Source organism: Heterocephalus glaber, unplaced genomic scaffold, assembly GCF_053883595.1.
Source record: "Heterocephalus glaber isolate CG9 unplaced genomic scaffold, H.glaber_assembly_v1.0 deba00001803, whole genome shotgun sequence".
NCBI lineage: Eukaryota > Metazoa > Chordata > Mammalia > Rodentia > Bathyergidae > Heterocephalus > Heterocephalus glaber.
The window spans coordinates 554,112-566,602 of record NW_028258478.1 but is presented as its reverse complement, the minus strand read 5'-3'; the positions used below and the strand labels follow the sequence as shown (position 1 = coordinate 566,602).

Sequence of the window (12,491 nt, the reverse complement as noted above, 5' to 3'; positions counted from 1 at the left end):
GGCATCCGTGGTGTCCGTTTCTTTGCTATGCTGTCATTCATGGCTTCCCTCATGGTCCTGAGCTCATGTATTTTTTTAATCTCTTTCTGTTCTAGAGTCTCTAAGCATGTCTTTCATTCTGCTCACCAACTCTATAGTTACCTGGGAAATTATATCTGTTTTGAATTTTTCTAAAGCCTCATTCATCTGTTTTGTTACTTCCTCTGCTATCAGTTCAGGTTTTCCAGGTGGTTGATTATCAGACTTGTCCACCTCATTTCCCACAGAATTTGTCTGTGCTGAGCTGGAAGTCTGGGTTTGCACCTTGCATAAATGTCTTCTCACTTCTATTTTTGTTGTTGGTACTGTTTTTGGTATAATTCCTGGGTTGATATTTCAATATTGCTTAATGTATATCTTTGTTGAAGTATTTAAAACCCTTATGGAATGATTGCTTCTCAGAGGTGTCTTTCAGATATAGCTGGTCTTTAGGTTTTGAGTCTCTAATAACTCTGAGACAATCTCATTTTTATTATACCAGGAAGGACAACTTATTAGATCAATCACACCTTAGGCCAGGTGATAAAATCAGCAGCAACAATACCATCAAGGGCAGCTTAGAAAATGACTATTTGAGGTAGCTATTAATCTATCACTTCTAACCATGTGAATTAAATCAAATTCGAGGACCAGCCCAAAATATGTTTATAGTGAATGAACTCTCCAGTGCAGCTGCTTTACCCTTTGGGATGAGGACTTTGAAGGAGTTTGGGAGGGAGGGATAAGTAGGTAGAAGGATAGGGAAAGGTTACAGTTAAGGCCAGAGGACACAGGAAGATCATACAAACTTTGGAAAACTGTTGAAGACAGGAGGAAAAGACAGACTGAAAGAACAAAGACAAGAACAGCACAAATTAACAGCTATAGGGAAGCTAGGAACTGTATTCACTTTCCCATAAAACTAATGACAATTGAGAGAAGGAAAAAGAGAGAAGAAAAGAAAAAGAAAGAAAAAAGAAATCCAAGTTAGGACAGAGAAAGGAACACACAGGGAGAGAGATGAAGAACAAAGTGGGAGAGAGAGAAGAAAAAAGAGAAAAATAAATTTGAAAAAAGATTTTAAATTAAAAATAGAAAAAAATAACCAAAAAAATAAAAATAAAAATGAAAGGCCTCCTTCAGCATATGTCTCTGCTGTCACCGTAAACAATGTGGGAAGCAGTGTGAAGATCTATGTCAGTTAGTCTCAGAAAGCCAGCACCAGTCCACCGAGGTTCAGGCTAATTTCTGTCTGCAAGGCCCAAGTTGAGCTCCCTGATCTCCTGCTGAATTGAACTCTGCAAGGTTCAATTGCGGTCTCCAACTCCCCTTTCCCTGAAGATAGTCCAGGTTCTGATGGGAGGTGGTGATCCCTTCAGCCTACCAACTATGGTGGTCTTGTGTGCCTTTATTGCAGAGATTTTCTTTGCTTTTCCTGTGGACTTCAGTTTTCTTCAAGGAGCTTCAGAGAGGCCCTCTCTCTGTTATTCAGTTCTTCTCTATCTTCTGGAGCTCAGAACAGTGGCCTTTATGACCCCCTGCACTGTGGTATGATCTTTTTAATTTTGAGGGGAAGATCCCCAGCAGGGGAATAGCTGGATCAAATGGGACCTCTAATTCTAGTTCTTTCAGGTATCTCCATACTGAATCTCAAGATATGTTATGTAAAGTTACAAATTTCCAATGATGAATATCATTATACTGTATACCTGAAATGTACCGATAAAACTAATTTTTTAAAAAAGAAGGAAAAGGATAGAATTTTAAAACTTTTTCACAGTTTTTTCTTTATGTTCATTTATGTATTTGTGTATGTGGTGTATTTGAATATTATGGTTGAGTGTACTATATAATCTTAGTCTTCAACCTCATGGGTCAAATGTTTAATATTTCTGCCACTACATTTAACTAATAATAATAAGTTTCTTCCAAAGTACACCATCAGAAAAAAATCCAAGGTAAAAACAAACACAGTAATGGCCCAGTTTCTGTTTCAAATGCCAAACAGCTGCTATGTTTTAGATCTGCAATGTTCCTCCAAATGCTTGTAATGTTGTGGTCCCTGTGCGATAATGTTAAGAAATGGGTTATTTGGAGGATGATTGAATCACAAAGACTTTAAATTCATCAATGAATTTATCCATTAATGGGTTAATAATGTCATTACATTATTGGGAGGCAATCATGCAAGGGCCTTTGAGGCTTTCTTACTCTCCCACTCTGCTTCCTGTTGTGAAGTGAGTTGTGTATCTTCACCATACCCTTCTGTCATATTTCCACAAGTTTAAAAGTGATGGAACCAAATGATCACTGACTGAAATCTCTGGAACCAAGAGACCCGATAAATCTTTTCCATTTTCAATTGTTACTCCAAGGTATTGCAACTGAAAGCTAGCACATCATTGTGAATATTTTTCTATTCATCTTAATCATTATATATACAAATAAAGCAGTCGTACCTCAAAGTGTTGTCTGAATTGAGATCATGAATAACAGAATTAATGAAAATAGTAAATTTCAAGTTTATTGCTCACAGGCGAGTGATCATAGCTGAGAATATTTTCAAGTGAATTATTTAACTGTCTCTTTAGCTTCATTTCAAGGAGATTACATAATTTTATAACTATTTTTTCTTTTCTTTTAATATAAGGGCTGGAAAGGTATAATCTCTTGTTTACAGATACGTTTATGGCCTTTAGTTAAGCTGGACTTTCGGTTTTGGTCTGTGATACATGGTTTATATATTCATTCTAGATATGATTTAAATAATCATGGAGAGTGGTCAGATCATTAATTTCAAACCATATATGTTTTTTCAAGTGATGTGAAATTTTATGTTAAGTAAAACTTATACATTAACATCTTTTAAATCATTTTATTGACTTCTGATAGCATTTATTATTAAAGAATTTACTACTAAATTAACTACAGGCACAGATCATCTTGTTCTTCTGTCATTCATGAAAAACCACTTGAAATATCTAGTTTTTCATCCCCTGATTTTTTAATCCTGAAAATGAAAAAAGGAACAGTTAAATTAATTTAGAGGTAAATGTGACATTCTTCTCTTGTAGCTTCTATTTTGCCAAAATATGCAATGCAATTTCAGTTGAAATTAATTTTTTCCAAAGATTTTCTTTATAATCTCATTTTCAGTTGGTATCCAATATCCACTAAGATTGTTTTACTTCAGGATATTTAACATTGATTACCTAATAATATAATAAAAATTAACTCTCTTTTCAAGTGCTTCCTACATGTCAGTCTACGAGGCATTTTACTTTTAATAAACAATTCTATGAAGATATTTATTAGCTTCATATACACAAAACTGTCTCTAATAGGTTATTTCTTTTTATTTATGAAAAATAAAATAAGTTTTTGTAACCAAATTAAAAGAATAACAATTATTACAATTATAACAGTAATTATGAAAATAATTATTACTGTATATTTTTACATTCAAAGTAGTTATTCAGTATAAGAGATAAACCTGGGTTCTTACCAAAAGTAAATGAATAAATAAATAAATACACAAATTTTCTTTTCATTGAACTAAGCAAGGATTAGTATAAATGAGGTAAATTAGCACACATACAGAAATATTTTTAAAACAATGGAATATGTAATTTGGGGAAATATTGAACTTTTCCTACCTTTTCCCATTTATCTCTTCTGTTTAGCTATTAAACACACACATATGTTGAAATATATATATATGTGTGTGTGTGTGTGTGTTTAAACATATACATATATATATGTTTAGTTCTTAATTGTTTACACACACACACACATATGATAGATGTACAGAGAAATAAAGCAGTGTTTCTCATACAAGAGAAATCATGTTATGCTTGAGCTTGTGTGACTGACTTATTTCACTTAACAGAAATGCATCCATTTCTTCAATAATTTCAATAAATAATTTTGAGAAAATATGAACAGTATAAAGCTCATGGACTTGTTTATTTATCATTACAGAAGCAAAAGTTTTCTCCGTGTAAAAATTATGAGGTGAGATCCAAACTATGGAGGATATTAAATTTTAAAATTTATTACAATAAAAGATGTAACACTATTGCTCCCTCTCAAAATACTGCCCTTTGCTTTGAAGAAACTATTGCCTCTATTTGGAAAACATTACTATTTGTTTATTTTTATATTTATATTTACCTTAATTATTTTTGGCTTTTTATTAGCACATGTTTGCAGTACATGATGATTATATTCCTCGCGAAGAATTGTTAATGTATACAGCGCATCTTAATTTATTTTTCTTTCTCTTCCAGTTAGCCCTCCATGCCTCTATTGGTTCCCTTCCTATTTGCAAAAGATCTATCTTCCCGTTTTCTATTACGTATTTTTTTATATTTCTCTTTATTTATTTTTACATGAGAAACCCAAACTTGAACTTGTGAAAATTAAGCTTGTGTGTTGAATTTATTTCACTTAATGTTACGGTCTCAAGTTACATCTATTTTCCCACAAGTGACTAAAGTTTAACTTTATGACACAGTAGTGCTCCAGTGCATATATACCACAATTTCTTTATCTATTCATCTGTTACTGGACATATAGGCCACTTCCAAATATTAGCTGGCATGAATTGTGCTGCTATAGACATGGATATACATTTAACACTCTAATATAATATCGTCAATGACTCTGCAGGGTATACCTTGAAGGGGAATAGTTGGATAGAATAAAATTTTATTTTAGGGGGGGAGGGAATATCCATACCAAATTCCATAATGACTGCTCTAGTTTACATTCCTTCTGAAAAGTTAGAAGTGTTCTTTTTCCCTTGCCACCCCTCCAGTATTTCTAGCAGTTCCAAAAGTTCTCTTTTGTCAGTGTTTAGTTGCACTGTTGTGGCTTCCTCAATTTTGCAACCCAATTCAAAGTGTCTGATTTTCATGGTTATTTTGGGGAAGACCCAGAAGTTATATTTTACATAGAGGAAGACATACCGTAATGTTTTTGCGAGCCTAATTTTCTTTTGAGTGGTACTCAGAAGCACCGTTCACTGTATTTTTTTTTAATCACAATTTGTTCAAGCACTCACAAAAGAAAACATTCAGAACTGCTTCATAAAATGGAAAGAATTGTGGTATAAATGTGTTTAAAGTGAAAAGGACCATTTGAAGGGGATTAATCGCATATTGCATTTTGTACTGCTTTTTTAAAATTAAACATTCACCATATATTTTTATCACACCTTATATAGCTTTGACTATATAAGAAAAACATAAGTAGAGGAACCAAATTATTTAGGACAGAAAAATATTTCAAAATTTTTTCTTATATTTATCATAAATATGCTCACAATTATAAAATTTTTATATGTATAAATTTTAGATAGAGACTTGGAAAAAGCCTTGAGATCATGTGTTCCTGTTAGCATCCCCCATCTTAAATGCACAAAAGCAAATAATCATACATTTGAAGTAATCTCTACAGTATCATTCTCTTTTAGGGGGCAGGGGTACCGAGTTAGAACCCAGAATTTTTGCTCTCCTATCTACATTATCTCAGCAACAAATCATTAATATTATATTAACTGTGGAATTATATATGCTCATACATACAGAACTGAGGTCTTATAAGTCTGGATAAGGGCGACATTATTGTTTCCCTTTAACTTAAAAAAAAGTTTTTGTAATACAAGGAGATTTTGAACTAAATATTTAAAAAATTCTTCTTAAATATACGATATATTAAATCCTAGCAATGAAAAATAATCCACAATTGTGTATGGGTTATATACCTCCCTGTCGGAAAACTTAAGGCAGACAATATTGCTCTGTTTTAAAATGAATTCCTAGCTACATTTAGACACTTCAAACATACATCACCTGATTCTCAAAATTATACCTTTTGCATCTTTTAGTGTTATTCTGGCTTGTTTTTTTCTAGTCAGACCATTGTAATTTTCAAAAAGTATTATCCTTCTATACTAAATAAATTTATATTATGGATGCATTTGAAGTAAGTATAGGTTTTAAACCCATAATTTGTAATTATATATATACATATAATTTACATAAACTGCATAGTAAAATTAAATTATATTGTATGAATTGCACCGATATAATCACAAAAAGATACATTTTGCAACTCATGACCTTCGAGTGTTTGGAAACTTTGCATTTTGGAGCCAATTAATCTGTATCATTTTCCAAAGACTTGTACTTGGTGACTTCAAATTTTACTCACCACTTCTTCCCGTTTGGTCTTGTCTGTTGCTGGCCAAGCTTCCAGAGGCAGATCAGGAAGAAGTGGGGGCAGGGGCTGCATGGAGAACAGTGGAGGCAGAGCTGGCTGTGGGGGCAGGGGCTGCATGGGATGCAGAGGTGACTGGGGCTGGATAGGTTGATGAGGCTGTGGTTGAATGTGTTGGGGCTGGAAAGGCTGCTGGAAGGGTGACTGGACAGATGGTGGGAGGTTAGGCTGGTGGCGTTGGGTTGGAGTCATGGAGTGGTGGCCAGGAACTGGCATCAGAGGTTGGTGGGGGACCACAGGCTGCTGAGCTGGCCCCACTGGGAGATGGTGATGAGGCTGAAGGGTGGCGGTGTGACTCGGGGGATGCTGTTGAGACAGCACAGGGATGGTTTGGTGGTGCAGCCATCCACCCATGGGTTCGTAACCATAGGAAGGGTACTGGTGAGAAACAGAGAGTCAGGTTTACCATTGGCTCATTTGACTTCCAACTGGAGAAGTAGCAGTGTTTTTTCCCCTTAATTGTGACCAAATGAATATTTTAGCCATGTTTTCCTTTGCAAGAATTTCTAATTGTGAACATGGATGTGGCCTTTAGAGCCTACATGTGGAGTAGACATGATATCTCAGTTCACCAGGAAATTAAATGTGTGCCTGATACCTTAAGAAGAATGAATAAAATGTCTACATACCGGCGGCCTTATCATGCTTTGATACCACTTCAAAGGGGTGAGTACCTTCAAAGAAAGAGACATTAATATAAATTTGATTTAATTTAGTTTGGTGTATTACACACTCTATGTGCAGGCTGAAGTAGACTCACTAATATAGTCCTTCCAAGACATGTCTGATAATTTGGGTTCTACAAAAGAAAGAAAGTAAACATTTTCCATGTGTGCCCTACGTTTCAGGCACCATGTTACACCTATCACATAAACTTTTTATTATTTCATATGAATCAAGTAATTTTAGCTTCTATGTATATATATGTATATATATATAGTCATGAATACCTAAAGAATGTACTAACAACTTGGCTCATGTTACAAAGATAATAATTCTGTTTAATTTCAGAGTTCTTGCTCTTTGTTATGAATAGTCACATGAATTATGCAATATAATTTTCAATTTAATTTTTTTGACCCCATGAAGTATTTCAAGAGGCAGTAGAACCGTCTTAGAAACGAGAGTCAATTGATCATATTTATCAGCTTTTTAAAGTTTAACATAAAATATTGCCTCAATTTCTTACTAAAATTACTCTTCTGCTTGTTTAGATAAATTAACTCACAGGTTGTTGCCTGAAACTGAGAGAAGTAAGATTTTCATACTTCCATGAATAATATATATCAGGTTGATCTTAGGTTTAGGGGACCATTCATGTGGCAGTACTATATTAAATCAGTACAAACAAAATTGTCAATCTTTCTAAAGTTATACATTTTATAGTATTTTTTATATCCTATCCATTAACTATTTTATTCTCAAAATAATATTTTTAAATGTTAGTATCACTATTTTCATTCTCCAGATGGGACGTCATATGTCCAGAACAAGATGATTTTTCAAAATCATGTAGTTGATATGGAGTTAAAAACCTAAAATATGATATCCAGAATATTTTACAAAACTTCAGTTTTGTGTCACTGTGAAAAGTTTCTCACATACCTCTTGGTCACTTATCTTTCAGTTAAACCAATGAGATATACATATATGATGCATTTACAATCAGGAATTTTTTAGCCAGAAAGTGCTTTAAATAATATCTTACTTAATCATCACATTTTATAGACTGGACTAAAACAATGTTGTTCAAGCCCAGCTTACTTTCTGTCTGTTCATGAAGCTTCCCTGAATGGTAGTTCATGATGGATTAACTCAGATATTTAAGGAAAGGGAGAGTCAAAATGACTAGGTGAGGTGGTGCTGAGCCACTGTACCCATTAGGCCATCGGTTAGAGTTTAAAATGGAAAGCTGATGGTAGGAATTTGTGAAATGGAACCATTTGAAAAGCATTTTGAAAGAAGAACCAATACATTATGTTTTAAGAGCTTAGAACATCATTAACTCAAATAATGGTCAAAATTAGTAGGCAGAAAAATTACCTCATAGCTGAAGTTGATATAACCAGGGTGCCCAGGATGAGGTGGTAGCTTTTATAGAAAGACATAAATAAGAATGGAGAAAAGGTGGGAGAGTGGGAATAAAGGACAGATAGAGAGGGGGGAATAGAGAGGAAAAGATTGTCAATACAATTTATTCACATTAAGGGAAACTGAAGCTACTTCAAAAAAAATTGATATAGTACAGAATACACTTGAGGTCTATTTTACTTTGAACATATATGCTTCATAAAAGAAGTTTTTTATTCTAAAGAGATACAGAGTGGTTAAATGATTCTCCCAAGGTCTATTGCCATACAGGAGGAGATACGGCAGCAAAAGCCAGCATATTTTCATTCTCTGGTGATCTGCAGACTAGCTCACTCTTGCCATGTTGTCAAGCGATCCCACCCTATCCAACTCTTCCATTTACTTGTTGATCGAATTCAGTCTATAGGGCAGAGAAAGGTAAGTTTCTGTCATACAACTTTGAAATATCAGGCTCATAACCTTAAATGTCACGTGGTTTCTCTTATATGAGAAACTGAAAATGTAAATGAAGAGAAAAATAAAAGATGGATAACGGAAAGTAAGGAACTCTTTTTCAGATCGGAAAGGGGACAAGAGATGGAAGGAGGGGGGAAGAACGGAAGGGAAAGGGAATGGGAAAAAGAATTGAAAGAGAAAATGGAAATAAAGCTTTTAGAAATGGGAAGGGACAGCCAGGGATTTAGCTCAGCGGTTCCGCCTCCTGCCTCACAAGCGCGAGGTCCTGAGTTCGATCCCTGGTCACCCCCTTTCCCTCAAAGAAAGAAATGGGAAGGGAACCAAGAGTTGGAAGCAGCAGGGAAAGATGGAAAGGTAAAGGATGAAAAAAGAATCAAGATATGCTATGTACATGTGGCAAACTCCCCACAATAAGTGTACTGAAAACATGTACTAATAAAAAAATTTTTAAGTACCCACAAGTAAAGAATTATCTCTAAAAAATTCATTGTAAATCAGCTGTTTATGTGCTTAAGTAGCAAAGAGAGTTCTCATAACTGAAATTCAAACAAAAATAAATAACACATCAAGAGCAAAAAATTAAATAATTAGGTGGAAATTATTGACGTGTGCAAGAACAAGAGAGGTCTGTTAAACTGGAAATAATCTATGTCCTTACTCTGAACAATAAAGAAGTTATTTATTATGTTTAGGCCAAACTTTGTTTATTATTATATCAGTATATTTACAGAAGAAATTTAAATGTTCACCATGAAATCTGAATGATTATTTAAACCATCACTATCTGTCCCTTCCAAGATGGGAACCAAATTTTTGATGTCTGCCTGATTGAATTCTGGATGATCCTGGAGTTCAGGAGAGAAGAGAGAACAATGTGCAGGAAATCTTTCTTAGACATAATGGCAATTGATTATAGCCTATTAACTTAATTAATGCTAATTAAAAGTCTGTTCTATTCTTTTTCAATGCCCTTTCTTTCCATAAAATGATTTACTATCATCTGAGTGTGAATAACTTTACTCAGAGAATGAATGGTCTTTCCTATACTGTCTTCATATAAGTTCTCTGAGATCAGGAATATTGAATTGTGGAGGACAAAGGGGCTGAGTGTGTTATGCAGGCAGTCTGCAAGGGACTAGACATAAACACAATACAGGATTTCAAGAAGGCAAAATACAGAATCTTGTTTGTTTTTTGTGAGACAGAGGCAATAAGAAAGCAGCTATGCAAGCTTTCTGGCTTCTGGTTATATCAGCTATTCTTTACTCCACAAAAAGTAGATAGACCTGCTTTGCCTGCATGTAACCTAAATGCTCAACTGCTATGTACCTGAGTCAAGAGTGACTGAGTTAGAATTTAACACATTTGAATGTAAAATACAATATTAGACATCAGCATGATTACATTTAACTACTCCAATAGCAAACCACATGTTTAACAGATGAACGCAAAGAAGTGAGCTCTCTGACAGGAAGATAGATGTAGGAAGAAATTCTCAAAACAGAAATATTTCAGAATATTACAGAATTATTAATACACAAATATTACAGTACCCCTTGTATTTATAAGTTTAATGGAATGTTCTGGGATGTTTGTTAAATATGGAGCCCTGCATTCAATACATCCCAATTGTACTGAATCAGAATCATTAATAGAATGATCCAACAGCCTCCTTTAATCTTGATTGACAAGTAATAAATATGTATATTAATGAGGCTAGAATTTTATGTTTGATAGAATTATACAATACAGGATTATGTTAACTAAAAACGAGTAATTAGCCATGAAAAGGGCAACATCGTGCCATTTCCAATATAAGTAAAACTGAGAGACATTATACTAAATGAAATAAAATGGGTACAAAAAGAATCTGCTATTTTAGTGCCCTTTTCAGGTATTTCTTAAACACAGTGGAGTATAAGAACATGTGATCTTGTACATTTTAAACCATAACTTTTATTAACAAGGGGGTAGATTTTAATTTCCAGGTGGCGAGTTTGGATGCGGACTTAATGAAGGGATGTTTTACTCACAGGCATAGAGAAGGCTGCTCCTAGGAGGCAGGCAAACAAAATCCAGGACCCCATTTCTTAGTGGTCCTGATATGTAAGTTGATATCCTTTTAAAATCACTTTTCAGAAATAGATAATAATTGATAATTAGTAATTATTAATCAATAATTGATGCTCCATAAACCACATAAAACAATCAATATCATTCTGTTGATAATAAAAGAAAAGGGATAGTCTTCCTAAAAGTATGAATTAATTTGTAATTTCAGTTCTCATTCCATTTCACTATTTCTGGAAGCATAATAGTACTAAGCTGCCTTTCATTTAGATTGTGAACTGAACAAGTTTAGAGAAGTAAATCATCTCACATCATGAGAATGGAAATATTATTTTCCTGTCCTAAATTTCCTGAAATTCATGATTAAAGAAAGTTTGTCTCAAAAAGTTCAGGAATCAGTATATCAATTTATTTCTGTATATTGTATAATATAGACTCTGGAGGCAAGGAGTGTTTTCTAATATAGCCAGTCTACGATTTGATACTATTGAAGGTGCCAATTAATCACTTAAAAAGAAACTATGAAGTAATTTGTGAAAGTGAAGTAAGGAGTTGGAGTGAGAGGTATTTAGTTCTAGATGTTTCAACCTTGGAGGACTTGAGGCAAAAACCTCAAGTAATGTATCTGAGCTACAAAAGAAACAGTTGAAAAAAAAGAGACAGAAAGATAAATAAAACTCTAAAATATTCAATTATATGGTAATTTTTTCACCTAAAAATATCTATTTTCTCCCAATGGGACCTTTCATTGGTTGTATGTTGAATTTAATTTAGTTTACAGACCTTGTAGTTTTAAAATATCATTCATATGATGAGTAATAATGCTTATATGATAAATTAAAAGTTACTTAAATTTGTTTTTAAGATTATTTTAATATTGACATATAAAATGTGAAGAAAGTATTTACTTGATATTTTATTCTAAAATATGTTATTATTTAATGTTTAGCAAAGTGCTTTCTAATACAGCAAATCCTGGTCTTAGATATTGCATTAACCTAGTTGACAAATAATTAAAAGCAGTAGTTGTTGTAAGTTTTAGTTCCAGGAAGTCTTTAGGATTCTAGAATTAAACTTCTAAAAAATGCAAACACTTATTTTGAGGTACTTTAAAGTAGTAAGAATCTGGTTTAATTATTGTCCAGTTGAAGAAGTAAATAATTTTATAGCAGAAATATATATCAGAAATATAGAATATATTTTCATTTGTTAGACATGAGATCCTGAAATACAGGCACACGGATAAGCCCAAGAAAAATGATATTAAATTATACATGAAATGAATATACTTATAAATATTATGAATAAAATATACTTACCTTTGTACTTATAGTTAAGTTTCTGCCTGAACCACAAAGATATCGAATCCTTTAGATTTCTTACAAGTCTGAACTCAATTTATAGTATTAATGACATTTAGAACACCCAATCGGATTTCTGAAAGAAAAATGTGTTGAGTGTGACTAAAAAATTCTACATCATGAATTTTTAACATTATGATCTTACTTAAAAAGTATATTGTGATTAGTGCATATAGTCTTTCATTATGTGTAATAGTATGTTTAACAGGCAAA

The 12,491-nt window shown here is 33.3% G+C and overlaps 1 protein-coding gene across 2 annotated transcripts; it reads right to left on the bottom strand.

The window, feature by feature from the left end:
- Positions 1 to 2,877: 2,877 nt before the first annotated feature.
- Positions 2,878 to 12,289, bottom strand: LOC147820795 (amelogenin, X isoform). Of its 2 annotated transcripts, XM_087203563.1 has the most exons (6): positions 12,237 to 12,289; positions 10,881 to 10,978; positions 8,344 to 8,391; positions 6,930 to 6,974; positions 6,235 to 6,678; positions 2,878 to 3,028 (listed from the first exon to the last, which is right to left on the bottom strand). In XM_087203563.1, the coding sequence occupies exons 2-6, from the start codon at positions 10,932 to 10,934 to the stop codon at positions 3,023 to 3,025; spliced, it is 597 nt and encodes a 198-aa protein (XP_087059689.1). In that variant the 5' UTR covers positions 10,935 to 10,978; positions 12,237 to 12,289; the 3' UTR covers positions 2,878 to 3,022. The 2 variants fall into 2 exon arrangements, with proteins under 2 accessions (XP_087059689.1, XP_087059690.1); XM_087203564.1 differs by lacking the exon at positions 8,344 to 8,391 and having other exon boundaries at positions 2,881 to 3,028.
- Positions 12,290 to 12,491: the final 202 nt, after the last annotated feature.